The following is a 14,536-nucleotide window of genomic DNA, read 5'->3' as shown; positions in this document are numbered from 1 at the left end:
CAAGCAGAATGTGTCCAGGGGTGGTGTTTTCTCATGTGTGCACACAAACAGTGCACAGAGAGATGAAAGCATTCAGTGAGAGAGTGCAGAACAATTGACCGGCACTTACATGAAGCAGGTAGAGGACAGCGAGGACACAATGAAAGCCTTGTCTGCAGGCTGCACTCTTATTTAGTTCTGCATGGATAGTTCTTAACTAAAGTTAGGTCTGTTGTGCTGCGATTTAAGGGTTAGAAGGAGTTGCACTGATTTACTCAGAGGATTTTCCACGACTTTCCCGACATTAAGCAACGACAAGCACATCAGGCTTTATATGGATTTAATTACATCATTCCTTACAACACCTGCTGCTTGTGTTTGAGGGATGAGCTCTGGTTACACAGGACCTGGAGCTGGATGTTTACATCCTAACAGCCTTTGGATCATGGACATAATGGTCTTCCTTTCAATGCATAATATATAATTAATATAGTATTTACATTTTTTGGTGACTGATGTCAACAAATAGTTTATGTGCATTTGTTGACTCTCCTGTTCCTCTTGCTTTAAATTGCATGTTTGGGATTAGACTCTCAGTTTTGCTCTCAGTGGTAACTAAGGTGTAACTGAAAAGAGCTTGAAAAGTGTAAATGACTAAAACACCTATGCAACAGTGCAAAGTCATTAGATAGGAACAGATAATAGTGTTTGACTAGTGAACAGCATAATTGATTTAATGTTAACACTTAATGTCTGATAATAATTAAGTGTCTTAATAATCTCTAATTCTTAATTATTCTGACCAGTGAAACTTAACGTCAGATGATTATATTCTTTATATTTAACTTTCAGATTTGCCAGATCATCCAGCACCACTGAGACCTCTGATAGCTAAAGTCTCATCCAGGACAGTGTCTCACGTGTCCAGCAGTCAGCAGAAGCACCAAACCCTCATCCAGCCTCCTCAAACTCTTCCCAAACCTGTCCCACAGGAGCCCCACCCTGCCCAGCCCAAAGCTCCGTTCTACAGCCAGCCGCAGCCGTTCTCCCAGCCCCCTCCAACATATCCAAAACCTTTCACCCAGTCCCCTCAAACCCAGCTCAAAGCTCAGGGATTCGTCCAGCCTCTCCCTAAGCCATACCCTCAACAGACTACTCCGGAGCTTCAGCCCAAACCTCAGGTGCCTCCCCCGGCACCACCCAAACCTCAGTCCTTCCCCCAGGCACTGGTCAAGTCCCAGTCCCTACCCCTGGACAACATTGAGGACTTCAGCAGGCACAGCGTCCATTCTGGGGATCTGCTGTCCCCTACAGGGTCTGGAGATCTGCTGTCTGACGGCATGTCCACCAAACAGATGTCCATCAAGGAGAGGTGAATGATGGCGGAGGGATGAAGTGCAAATACAAATTTTATTTACAGCATTTGACTGATTCATGTTTAACATCTTACTGTGACAAAGGATTTGATGTTGAGTGCACAGTCATGAGTTAAGGTTGTGTGATCAGCTGGAGGCCTGCTGCAGAAACGTGGACCATAATCAACTTAAATAATACATAAACAAATAAAACAGCAAATTCAGAACCATACTTTTGACAGATGCTCAGCAGTAATTTCAAGCTAGAAAAGCATTGACATTTCTTAATTTAGCTTAAACTAGAATAAAAGGTTTTATATGTGGCAAGAGGCCCAATTCTCACATTTTACTTAAAAACCTGGTTCCATTCACAAATCCAGATTCAGTCACAGCTCGGACCTTCACAAGGTGAAAACTGAGAAGTCTGCAAAGATCAGACACTGACAGATTTTTCCAGGCCGGTGCCTTCATAAATTTGCAGCGCTCGACAGAATCAGGAAAAAGTCACCGTCTGTCCTTCCTCGCAGTAAATAGCTTTGCAGTATCCACATTTTTGGAGGTGAGAGAGTTTCATTTTTAGCATCATTGCTTTTCTTCTCTCAGCCAGCCGAGAGCCGCGTGCATGGGAGAAATCCTCCGAGATTCTGCAGATTCCTCCCAACGCCCTCATTTCTGCTCAGTCCACACTGAAGCAGCAGAGATGATGACATACTTTCTGTTACCCTTCAGCCATTCATTATCAGACCTCCTCATGCAGACGTTGGAGTCCTGTCACGTTTGCTGGCTGCAGAGCAGACGTCTCTAACCTGGTTTTTCATCCTTGAAGGATTTTGTTTTCTTATGACCTTGATGGAAATAATAGAAATGCTAATGGCATACAACAAAAGCAACTTCAGCTTCTTTTATTAGTTTGAATTGAATAGTTGAATCTAAACTCTCAAAACTTTTTGTCCCGTTAGCTTTAAACTAAAAACAGGATGATGGTTTTTGCATAAAACAGGGATGCTGTGAGGGTTGTTGTTAAGCTCACATCTGTCTCATGTCAGAGTGGCACTGCTGAAGAAGAGTGGTGAGGAAGACTGGAGGAACAGGATCAACAAGAAACAAGAAGTGGTTACGGTGGCGACCAGCGAGCAGCAGGCGCCGCTGTTGGAGGCAGAGCAGACCTGCCAAAAGAAGGTCGGTCGCTGAACACTGCAGTCACACACACAGTTCATCGAGATCATTTACACATATCTGTGTCACGTTCTATCAAAGCATGCTAATGCTTTATATTAAGAACCTAATGTTGTTATCTGCTGGGTAGTCGCAGTCTCATTCACTCATACTCAGCGGTACCACCTGGTCTGACACAGCCCTGGTTTCCACATCACTGTAGTTAAAACTGAGTTGATCATGAATAGGACTCATACTCAAATTAAATTAAAGGTATACAGTATCTATGGTGTGGTGAATGATCGCAGTGCACAAAACCCTAATTTACACTTCACCCTGTACTGTTTACAGTACTACACTGTACAACCAGCGTGAAGTAATTTTACACCCACAGGTGAAAAGAAATGTCTCACAGATACTACGCTTTTAGTTATTGTAGCTGAATAGCGTAAACACCAATACCACATTTCACCCCCATCCTTCATGGTTGCCATGCCAGCTCCTGTCCCCCACAGTTTCAGCTAAGTGCTCCTTTCATTCGTCTCCTCTTTAGTTCATGTGATGTTTGAGCCCAAAGGGTTCAGATCGGTCCAGCCCTGATGGATTGTAAACACAAATATATAATGGGAATTAGGGAATTCAGCAGTCTGGAGTATTCCTCCAGGTTAACTGGAGGGTGAGTTTCACTTTAACCAGAAGAGATAATGGCGATTCACACAAGTCTTTTCATTTAAACAGTAAATTGATTTTCATTTATAGACTCAAAGAACTCAGGACTCTTTAGTTCTTCAGCTCCTCTACTTCACATTAGTATTCTGTAGGACACAACAGCCTGTTTAAACCCTGGATGGTAATCCTGCAGGCAGCCTTCACCCCTAACCCCTATATAACAATGGTTGTCTCCCCCTCCCTCTGACCAAGTACTTCCCCTGTTTTTAACCCCTCAGGAGGAAGGGGTGGTCGTTCAAGACCACTCTGCCGTGTCTGTGTCTGAACAGCTGTGGGTAAGACCCGTTGGCAGCGTGTGGGACCTGTGTTGTCCAGTCACGGCTTTGTGTGGATGCTGCGTTGGGCTGCTTGCTTCTCATGAATCTTTTGGGCGCTCCTCACCGGCTGTCTGTAATGCTACTCTCTGAAGCAGAGGGACGTTAGTTGGAAAGTGGCCAATGCTGGGCTTTTCTAAGCTTTTCTGAACTTTTGCTGTGTCAGTCTTAAAGGGGCATTACGTAGTGGATTAGCTTCAAAATAAAATTGTCGAGTGCATTTTGAATCTGGTTAAATGTCTTCAGTCAACATTACTCTGTATTATTGACAGTGCTCCTGTAATATGAGTATGAACTTTTCTTTATTCTGTTGCAGTCTGACATTTTTACAGTTAAAGAAACATTTACAAGTCCATAAAATAACAAACATAACAGATAATACATAAAAACATACATTCATGCCTTTTCTGCTTGATAACAATACATCTTTTGTTACAGTACATTACATATTATACAGGCCCATCATTACATTTGTTAAAGACAGAAGCCTACTGCAAGTTAATGCACCTTTAAGCTTCACGCTTTAACTGCACCAGCGATCTACATGATATAAGAGCAAATGACTTCTGCAGTTTGCTGCTTTATTACTAACAGTTTACATCTGAGAGGGATTTTATTCAGCTATGTATTTATTTTAATTATGGAGTTTTTTTGTTTATAATTTTCACCTGTGAATACAGTTCACTGTTGGATGAACAGTTTATGGATTACCTCTAGTTGAAGTTGAAGCATTCGAGTCACGTTGCTGTCCCAGTTTCTGGAGTTAGACTTTGCTCCTTACCATCTATCCGTTATTCTCCTTTTTCTGCATTGTCATTGTCTTTTTCTTTCATCTCCTCTTTCCTTTTCCTTTTCCTTTTCCTTTTCCTTTTCCTCTGTTCCATCCACCTCTGCATCCTCCAGGAACCTGTCTTCTCTTCCACCTACTCTCCTCCTATCTCGCTTGGTCAAAAGTGTCAGTATATTGACCATCACAGTCAGGTAAGGACATGCACCAGGCACGCTTAAATGGGCTGCATGTACTCGACTCTTATCTTTCTTGATTTGTTTGCAGTGACTTTTGTGAAGTTCTGAGATGTTGAGATTAATTTGGAACAACAGCGTGAGCACAATTCAGTGTAGAGCCATCACTTCGACTGCGGACTAGTCTCGATTATATAGTCCAGGAAAGACGTGCACTTAGCACGCTCGAATGCATTAAATCTCTTTATATCTGCTTGGATTGATGTGGTTGCTACATGAATTATTACTGCTGGAGGAAATGGAGGAGTCCTGTGATGTTATGATGAAGCTGTGTGAGCAGTCGTGTCGTTCTTTTAGAGTTATATCAAATTATATGAATCTTGCTTTGTGTGTTACTGCAGCTTTTCACTTGTTAGGAAACTACAGCGTGACTGAACATACCCTAGAATAAAAGTCATCCTCATCCTGCAGAGTTTATTGCTTTGGCTTCAAGACTTAACACTTTATCTAATAATCAAGTCATGTGCTTATTGGTCTGATTTGCTGTCATCTGTAGAAAGTGGGAGAGGACATTGAGGCCCAGATGACTATTGAGGAGAGGAAACAGATGATTTCAACTCGTGAGGATGCCTGGAAGACAAAGGGCAAAGGAGCAGCCAATGACTCCACCCAATACACCGTCGCTGCACGTATGGTCAAGAAAGGTCAGTGCACAACCTGCAGTTATCTGATCAGTCCTCAGATAAACCATATAAATACAGAAAGATGTTTCCATCCAGAATCACAGCTAATTGACCTATATAATATTAAATATATTTTGAATTTAAATATACTGCTACAGTGGGACGTTCGTAGTCTTTCCACAGTGCCAGATGTTCTGTCCTAGCTCATGTGAATGTCTGTCTGCAGGCCTGGCCGCCTCCTCCTCTGTTATCAGTCCCATCCTGTCACCAGTCTCCACCAAACTCAAGAGCAGCACGCCTGCTATCAGCAAACCACAAGAGGGTGAGACAGATTTGTCCCTTGTCATCACTGTCAGACACAGGATTTTGTCAACCACTGTAAAGGATTTCAAGACACTTTAACCTTTTGTTGTTGCCCTCTAAGCAGTTTATCCAGAAGTGAACTGTACTTACATTACAATGATGCATTTCTTTAGTTGTTTGTAAGTAATTTAATCTTAAATATTCAATCATGTTGTTTGAATTATTTCTCCAGAAATTGAGGCCAGGCCAGACATGGAATCGGACAAGAAACTAGACAAGTTGGAAAGCTTCTTAGGACGTCTGAACAGCAAAGGTTTGAACTTCCATCTTTACTTTAAGCTCATCATCTTCTCCTCCATTAGAGGAGGAGGAGAGGTTACCTTTGTTGGCTTGTTTTCTCTTTTGCCTGTTATATGAAGTCCTCTTCTCGTCTGTGCTTGTCGTTCAGTGGCAGGTCTGCAGGAAACCACCATAACAGTGACTGAGAAGGCAGTGAAGGAAGTGATGAAGCTGGATGATGAGATCTTCTCCAAGTTTTACAGACGTGTTGCTGAATTTCCACGCATGCCCACGAGGATTGAGATCAGCGAGGACTTTGATGCGATCTTTGGTTCTCAGGGTCCCAAGTAAGAAAATGAAAAAACCTCTAATATAATGTCTGCAATGGGAGATTATTATTATTATTTGTGGAGTTTTAACCATTTAATTTAGCTACTTAAAAACATATAATAGTTCCATCAATCATAAGATGTTCATGCTTTTCTCCCTCCTCAGGCTGACTTCAGCTATGGTGCAGCACAAGAGGTTGGTGCGTCCATCCAGGAACGTCCAGGCGTCCAGAAACCCTCTGAAGATGCTGGCAGCCAGGGAGGACATCAGACACGAGTACACCGAGCAGAGACTGAACGTGGCACAGCTGGAGAGCAAGAGGATGAAGGCAGAGAAGAGTGAGTGTTAACCTGCGTCCTATAACCTTGTTTATAGTCTCATCTTCGTCAAAATCTCAATTATTATCACTGTTTACAGCCTAAAAAAAATTACATCGATCTCCACCTCTTTGTTTCTTGTGCAAACAGCCCTAATTGGAATAACACACTCTGATAACTGTGTTTCCAGTAGGGATCTTGCTACTTAAAATTTTAATGAAGCACTTAGTGGGTTATTTTCTAATCCCCGGAGGTCTTTGCTTTCATAAAATGTGTATTTTCTCATTCCAGTGAATAAAACATCAGAGTACTCTGAAGCTGCACTGGCCGGTCTGGCCAGTAAAGAAAACTTCAGTAGTGTGAGTCTGCGCAACGTCAACATGTCCGAGCAGATGTCCAACAACAGCGCAGTGCCGTTCAAAAACCTCATGCTGATGCAAATCAAAGGTGAAACTCGTGTTTTTACTGCACTGAGCTACATGTGTGGTCGGCTGCAGGAGGCCTCGTCTTTTTAAGGCTTTAAACTGATAATGTCGATCAACCTGTTTATGCTTTATTATTTTAACAAATGATTTTGCTTTTGACCAATCACTGTAGCCTGTAGCCTTGAGAGTTGGTCTAATTCTCTGCCAGAAGATAAAAAGGCACAATATTCCTTTTAAAAAGCTTAAGAGTCATAAACTGCTGTGATAAATGAAGTTGTCAGAGGACTGACAGGCATAACTTAGCAGTTTATTAAAACAGACCTTGTTGTTTCCAGGTCGTCGTCACGTTCAGACCAGATTAGTGGAGCCCCGAGCATCTTCACTGAACAGCGGGGACTGTTTCCTGTTGGTCACTACAGAGCACTGCTTCATCTGGATTGGAGAGTTCTCGAACATCATAGAGAAGGCTAAGGTGACTACTGTGTGTCTGTTATCACAGGCTGTATTTGTTTATTTGTTTCTTGTGTCTAGCATCAGGACCACTGCTGAACAAAGATGATTAATTGATGATTCTGTGTCTTATTTTCATTCTCTTTTCATACACACAAACTGGTACATGTGCCCATCTGTGCTCCCCATCAAACATACTAATCTACAGCTCCTCATTTTTCCCAAACGGGATCTGTCTAGACACTTTGTAATAAAACATTTGTTTTTGCACTCCGCCTCCTGGTTCAGTGTTGTTTACTCATTTTATTAGAATTTCATCCAATGACATTCACCCAAATCTCCCTGCAGCAGCTTGGTTTTGTCTTCAGTATTTGACTCAGCTGTCAAGTTGTACCTTTGTCGTCAAATGCGAAGCAGGATGTCAATCATTGCACATCGTTGTTTACATTAGCAACAATGAAATCTGCCGTTGTAACAATATGAGACACAGTCTTTTGTTGCTTGTCTTTAGGCGATAGACTTGGCCACATTTATCCAGGCAAAGAAGGACATGGGCTGCAGGGCGAACCAAGTACTGACCATAGAGGAAGGGGTTAATCCGCAGGGTCCAGATACCCAGCAGTTCTGGACGATCCTAGGAGGCCAGGCGGCTTACCAATGTAAGAACTGTAAACTCTTATATCTCAGATTGACAAAACAGTTTGCAGGCTGTTCAGAGGGTCTTGCTAGTATAAAGATGTCATGTTACATGTTTGTCTAATTGTGCTGTAGCTGCGGGTCCACCAGAGGAGGACGAGCAGTTTGAGAATGCCATCGTGGAAACCAACTGCATCTTCAGGCTGGTGGATGACAAGCTGGTTCCTGATGATGACGAGTGGGGAAAGATCCCTCACAGCTCTCTGCTGACATCTAAAGAGGCGAGTGTGGATGTGTGTTGTCGAATCGAGTCTGTGAAGATGAGTAGAAGCTCCTTCCTGGTATGTTTCAGCGTTTGTTAGAGGGCCACCACGTGGCAAGCTGGTTTTAATTTGTTGCTTAGCAACAGCAGGTGCAGTGACGAGGACCTCCTACATCCATCTGTGCACTGCTGCTGCTGAAAAAATTAAATAGGCTGAGGACATGGAGACAATGACCAGGGAGTGCACTGCTGTTACAGGGCTGATTTAGCATATAAATAGAGTACGACTGTCTCACTGACTCTGAACTCTTTCTGTGTAAAGTCCTAGGTCTTTGTTTTTCCTTTTATGCTTTTGAATTAGTGATTTATTTCTACTATACATTCAGATTTTAACTATGCACTTCCAGTACACTGCATGTAGTATAACATGTAGTATTTATGGGTGTTGTGTGATGTTTCTTAAATATAATAAACTGAACATCAGTGTGTTTTGTCACTGCGCTGTGTCTGCTGCAGGTGCTGGTGTTTGACTTTGGCAGTGAGGTGTACGTGTGGCACGGCAAGGAGGTGATTCTGGCCCAAAGGAAAGTGGCCTTTCAGCTTGCCAAACACCTCTGGAACGGGACATTTGACTACACCTGCTGTGACATCAACCCACTGGACCCCGGAGGTTGCAACACACTCATACCCAGGTGATGTCACAAGCCTTCGAGATCAATGCTAGTCGCCCATGTTTAATTTAACATACCATAAACTGGTTATTCACTTCTTTTTCTGTGTATTTAACTCTCCCCAGAAAGGGCCAGGGTCGCCCTGATTGGGCCATATTTGGCAGACTGACAGAGCACAACGAGACAATCTTGTTCAAGGAGAAATTTGTAGACTGGACTGAAGCTAAGTCGCCGACACCAAAAGAAGGCAGCGAGCTCATACCTGAGCAGAAGGTACAATTTCCTACTGCTTTGTTTTGGACTTTCATTCTCAGTCTCTGTTAATGTTGCCAGTACTACCTCTGATGTTTATCTTTTCTCTCTCAGGAGGCCCCAGGAAGAGAGTGTCGACCTTATGACGCCACCCTGATGCTTCCTGTCCTCCAGTCGTCCATTTCCACCATTCTGGATGGGGTAAACGTGGGCCGCGGCTATGGCACGGTGGAGAGTGAGGACCACATGAGGACTCAGGAGATCAGCACAGTCTCGGTGGACGTCTGGCACATCCTCGAGTTCGACTACAGCCGCCTCCCACGCCAGAGCATCGGCCAGTTCCACGAGGGAGACGCCTACGTGGTCAAGTGGAAGTACATGGGCAGCACATCAGGTTAGTCACTGTGGAATCTGAATGTCTGAATCTGAGTTTTCTGAATAGAAAACAAAAGAAAGTCACACCTAACAATGTTAGAGTAACGTTGATTGTGTAATTCATCATAATCTTTTTATCATACATGATGGGGTTGTCCTATGTCTGGGTGGTACTACTGAAGAAGATTGGTGAGGAAGACGGTGGAATGGGAACAACAAGAAACAGGAAGTGGGTTTTCATTTGCTATATGCAGTACTGATAATATTTTTTGTTGTGTTATGTGTTTCAGTGGGCCGTAGACAGAACCCTGAGGTGAGGAGCAGCGGGCCGGGGAAGGAGAAATGCTGCTATTTCTTCTGGCAGGGCCGACACTCCACTGTCAGTGAGAAGGGAACATCAGCGCTGATGACGGTGGAGCTGGACGAGGAGAGAGGGGCACAGGTACAAGAGACTTCTGGCCAGTCATTGGTTAAAAACTGGAAATAAATGTGAAAGGAACTAAAATAATAATAATCCGTAAAAGCTGCAATATTTGTAAAATACAATTTTATTCAGTGTTAGTTTCATAAAGTAGTATCCAGTAAAACACCTGCACAAATTAAGGCCAAACATGCACATTTGAAATATCAGATGTAATCTAGATGCATTAAATCTGGAAGTATCCAAGTAGCTTCTTCAGACTAAAGTAGTGAAACGTTTCTTCCGGTTAACTTGACTCAGCTTCACAAAACTTCACCTGGATGACTGAGAATCTTCACCCACATGCATTAAATTAGTGTTTAGTGTATATTTTAGCTTCACATTTGATTTGTCATGATCGATGTCATCATCATGATCATCATGCACCAATCCTGTTGTGTCTGTGTGTTACAGGTTCAGGTGCAACAGGGGAAGGAGCCTCCATGTTTCCTGCAGTGCTTCAATGGAGGAATGATCATCCATGCTGGCAAAAGGGAGGAGGAGGAGGAGAATACTCAGAGTAATCATTTTAACTTTCTGTCTTTTTCTGCTAGTTAGAAATGGATCATTTCCAAGCAAACATACTGACACACAAAGCGGTATAAAAGACACAAAGTCCCTCTCTTTGAGCTCTTTGAAATATTTAATAAGGTGCGATGCCCTATTTCTATGCATGTACATCTTGTTCACCTGTCTTTCCATGTCCAGGTGAGTGGCGCCTCTATTGTGTGCGGGGTGAGGTGCCAGTGGAGGGCCACCTGCTGGAGGTGGCGTGTCACTGCAGCAGTCTGCGCTCCAGAGCCTCCATGATCCTGCTCAACATCAACAAGGCCATCATCTACCTGTGGCATGGCTGCAAGACGCAGCTACACACTCGCAGCGTTGGAAACACCGCTGCACTCAAGATCAAAGAACTGTGAGTTGCATCAGGAGGGAAATATTTAAATATATGTTTTTATAGGTTTGTATGAACGTTAGATTCTTTCACATGTATTCAGTTCAGTTCTTTGTTGGTTTTCAGGTGTCCTCTGGAGGCAGGTCTTCACAGCAGCAGCAAGGTGACAATACATGAGTGTGACGAGGGAGTGGAGCCTCCAGGCTTCTGGGAGGCACTCGGGAGAAAAGACAGGAAGGCCTACGACTGCATGTTGCAAGGTACTGTACAACTGTTCCTTCCCCGCGTTTAAAAAGCATCATATGAAGCCTTTAATATTTAGTGCTAGTACCTGATATTTGCTTCACACTGATGGAGATCAGGAGCAACTTGGGGTTCACTGTTTGATTTTCCTGTTTTTCAGATCCAGGTAAATTCAACTTCACTCCACGACTCTTCCAGCTGAGCAGCACGTCTGGAGATTTTGTGGCAATTGAGTTCTTCCACCCGTCCAGAGCTCCAGACCTGGTCAGCTCGCTGCCTTTCCTGCAGGAAGACCTGTACAACGCACCACAACCCGGTAAGGGCTGCACACAAGCACACACTCTCACAGACGAACCAGAGACTAGTATGCAGGTTTCACATCTTACACGGCTTGCTGTGTATATATTGTAGCTTGTAGTTAATAAGTTCCATGTTTTTCACTTCTCCATAGCATTGTTCCTGGTGGATAACTTCCATGAGGTTTATCTGTGGCAAGGCTGGTGGCCTCAGGACAGTGAGAGCACTGGCTCAGCTCGTATCCGCTGGGATGCAGACAGGAAATGTGCAATGGAGACAGTACTGCAGTACTGTAAAGGTAAGGGAACACGATATGACAGTCAGTGCTTCACGCTCTTCAGTGTCATGTTCACACCTCTTTCTGTTGCCTGGATGTATTAAAACCGGATGAGTTTTCTTGCTGCACACTTCCTCATTTTAATGATTTGTGAGTCAATGCAAGGTCAGAATTACAGCACTGATTTTATTCTGCAGAGAAAAACGAGAAGAAGCCTCAGAAGTCGTATCTGATCCACGCTGGTCTGGAGCCGCTCACCTTCACCAACATGTTCCCCAGCTGGGAGCACAGAGAGGACGTGGCTGAGATCACAGAGAGCGTCAGTAACACACACTCGCTCCCTGGAGATTCACCTGCATGTAGACGACATATAAACACCCACAGTCTCTTTGCCTCACTTTCATTTTTCGCACCTCTGCGGTGTTCCCTCTTCTGTCTGCAGGAGGCCGAGGTGTGTAACCAGATCATCTTGGTGGAGGATGTCTTAGCCCGACTCTGTCAGAACACCTTCCCTCTGGCTCAGCTGCAGGCCCGGCCGCTCCCCGAGGGAGTCGACCCCCTCCGCCTGGAGATCTACCTGTCCGACCAGGACTTTGAGGTCAGTAAGTCAACAAATGGTACGACACAGAGCAGAGCCATTTTGATTTGCAATTTCAATTAATAAAACAGTTGTACTAATTGAATTTGCATTTAATATTCTCCTGAAATCGCCTGCCATAAGTACTCAGCACCTCATCACAGAAAATGATTTAATTAGTTCATTTAAAACAAGACATTTCTGAATATCTACCACAGCATCTCAGTTCATATCATCCATCCTAACTCCATCTAACTTTCACTTCACAGACAAAGTTGTAGGTGGATTCAGGTAAGAAGAGCCACTCATGATTCATCTTCACCGCTGACCTCTTCGCTCAAGCATGTCAACTCTGTGTCTTTTCCTTTTTATAAATCGTAAAACTCTGTTTCACTGCTGTTTCACTCCCGTCTCTGAAACGTGGAGCACGAGGAACGCTGCAGTAGTTCGCCTGAACAGATCAGTCTGATTACTAAAAGCCAAGTCCCAAAAGATTTAGTACTTCACAGAGTAGATAAGAGTAGATAAACTCCAACCAAACTAATATATTTTGCTGTGATTAATAAAGAAAGTTGACAGATTAAAAGGAAAAAAATAGCATTAGTTGCCACTCTGTTAAATGAAAACAATGTTTTATTATGGTGTTATTTAAGACATTTTTAATTTGAATTCATTGTATTTCATCATTTTCCTGGCAACTCAACGATATCCTCGTCTTTAACGGCTTCAACACACAATTCTATCATCAACAACTGAGGTTGTACATTAGGTTTTGACAAATTAACACAGTCGTGATAATTAGTAATAATAAGTGTTTAACTGTGCAGCTTCACGTCCTCACTTCTCCTCTATAAAAAGAAAAACGGAGCCTCCTGTCTCTCCGCTGCTCGTCTTCTCTTCACAAACACACCTTCCACCTCTCTCAGATTCCTTCCTCTCAGTTCAGATGAACGCACTTCTGAGTCACCATCGGCTGCTCTGCACCGTGTCTCACTCTGTCTGCACAGAGCACAAAATGGAGGCATGAAAACACTGAAACAGCTACATGTGAAGTCAACTGTGATAGAAGAAGACTCACAGAGCACTAAATATGATGTTATCATCATTGTGCATCAGTAACTGTGATCGTTAGATTAAAGATTTAACAGATAATGAACAGTATTCATTCATTTTTTGTTAGTTATTTGACTTAAAAAGCTTATTTAACTTATTTAATTCTTCTAACATATACATATTCTTTAATCCATCAGTCTTTCCCACAGTTAAAGTTGTGAACTGCTTCTTTTGTGATGCTGCTGTGTTGATTTCCTTGTGTCTGCTGTTTGTGTTGCAGAAAGCTTTAGAGATGGAGAGAGAGGAATACGAACGTCTGCCAGGGTGGAAGCAAGTGAACCTAAAGAAGGCCAAAGGACTGTTTTAAACTGTTTTTTGTATTTAAAGATGGTATGAGAGGTGGAGAAAGAGTGGAGAAATGAGAGAAAGAGGAAATGTGGTATATTTTAGTGGTCACACGTGAGGACACGGTGGATTTTAAGCACCTGATTCTGAAGAGCTACACGAACGATGAGACTGGAGATGCACTCGCCTTGCTTATAGTCATGTTCTACTTCTCAACCTTGTCATTGCATAACTAAATCCATGCAGTTAAACACCTTTCCTTTGGTTCATACATTGTGTAAATGGGTGCATTTGGAGTCTGCTCCCTGCAGCCAAGTCACCGCTCATGTACCAGGATGTCTGGTGTCAGAGTGCCATGCTACGGTTGTGAACGTGTGTGCGATTGTATATATTGTTTGTAAGTGTGTGTAATGTTTATTTTTTGTAATGTGTGTTCAAGTGCGTTTGTGACTTTGCATCTATGTAAAACAAAAAGAAAGAAATCCCGTCACATCTGTTGTTGTGAGGACAGTTGTCGTTTTCCGTCTACAGTGTCTGGATGCTGTCAGACCATGTAGGTAACTCCTGTTGCTTGAACGTGTTAAACTGCTGAAGTGACTCTGACTTACTGAGCTCCTGATAGCGGAGAGAAGAGCTGTAATTTAAATGTTTGACTCCAATGAGAAGAGAAGCAGCCGCTCGATGAATCTCAATGTATAGTGCCTTGCTTTTCGTGTACAGTTTATATACAGAAATTCTAGTCTGCATTTTTAAAGACTCTTCTTTGTGATATAAGACATAGTGAATTAAAACCATTAATGCATAACTCAAACCATGACTTGTTTGGTGTCTCTTGCTGCATGAATTAAAGCATTCATCTGGAAGATAGGGCCGACCATTTTCTAAAACAAAACTGTTTATGTATTTCATAA

General features: G+C 43.0%; 1 protein-coding gene across 10 annotated transcripts in view; it reads left to right on the top strand.

The window, feature by feature from the left end:
* The window catches only part of LOC113171966 (supervillin-like), a 33,297-nt gene extending 18,874 nt beyond the window's left edge, over positions 1 to 14,423 (top strand). For 6 of the 10 annotated variants that reach the window (XM_026374722.1, XM_026374723.1, XM_026374715.1 and 3 more), the window contains 25 exons: positions 832 to 1,351; positions 2,381 to 2,513; positions 3,437 to 3,493; positions 4,436 to 4,513; positions 5,052 to 5,199; positions 5,405 to 5,500; positions 5,714 to 5,794; positions 5,930 to 6,107; positions 6,256 to 6,428; positions 6,699 to 6,854; positions 7,168 to 7,304; positions 7,794 to 7,941; positions 8,054 to 8,199; positions 8,697 to 8,872; positions 8,977 to 9,124; positions 9,218 to 9,497; positions 9,769 to 9,920; positions 10,353 to 10,458; positions 10,647 to 10,854; positions 10,960 to 11,093; positions 11,237 to 11,392; positions 11,528 to 11,671; positions 11,848 to 11,969; positions 12,093 to 12,248; positions 13,561 to 14,423. In XM_026374722.1, coding sequence (XP_026230507.1) covers positions 832 to 1,351; positions 2,381 to 2,513; positions 3,437 to 3,493; positions 4,436 to 4,513; positions 5,052 to 5,199; positions 5,405 to 5,500; positions 5,714 to 5,794; positions 5,930 to 6,107; positions 6,256 to 6,428; positions 6,699 to 6,854; positions 7,168 to 7,304; positions 7,794 to 7,941; positions 8,054 to 8,199; positions 8,697 to 8,872; positions 8,977 to 9,124; positions 9,218 to 9,497; positions 9,769 to 9,920; positions 10,353 to 10,458; positions 10,647 to 10,854; positions 10,960 to 11,093; positions 11,237 to 11,392; positions 11,528 to 11,671; positions 11,848 to 11,969; positions 12,093 to 12,248; positions 13,561 to 13,647 — 3,920 coding nt within the window. In that variant the 3' untranslated portion in view covers positions 13,648 to 14,423. Of the gene's footprint in view, positions 1 to 831; positions 1,352 to 2,380; positions 2,514 to 3,436; positions 3,494 to 4,435; positions 4,514 to 5,051; positions 5,200 to 5,404; positions 5,501 to 5,713; positions 5,795 to 5,929; positions 6,108 to 6,255; positions 6,429 to 6,698; positions 6,855 to 7,167; positions 7,305 to 7,793; positions 7,942 to 8,053; positions 8,200 to 8,696; positions 8,873 to 8,976; positions 9,125 to 9,217; positions 9,498 to 9,768; positions 9,921 to 10,352; positions 10,459 to 10,646; positions 10,855 to 10,959; positions 11,094 to 11,236; positions 11,393 to 11,527; positions 11,672 to 11,847; positions 11,970 to 12,092; positions 12,249 to 12,496; positions 12,519 to 13,560 lie in introns of all 10 variants that reach the window. The other 4 variants (XM_026374724.1, XM_026374720.1, XM_026374718.1 and 1 more) reach the window with 3 other exon arrangements.
* Positions 14,424 to 14,536: the final 113 nt, after the last annotated feature.

The sequence above is a fragment of the Anabas testudineus genome, chromosome 17, assembly GCF_900324465.2.
Source record: "Anabas testudineus chromosome 17, fAnaTes1.2, whole genome shotgun sequence".
NCBI lineage: Eukaryota > Metazoa > Chordata > Actinopteri > Anabantiformes > Anabantidae > Anabas > Anabas testudineus.
The sequence above is the reverse complement of the archived record's forward strand: the minus strand, read 5'-3'. Positions and strand labels throughout refer to the sequence as shown.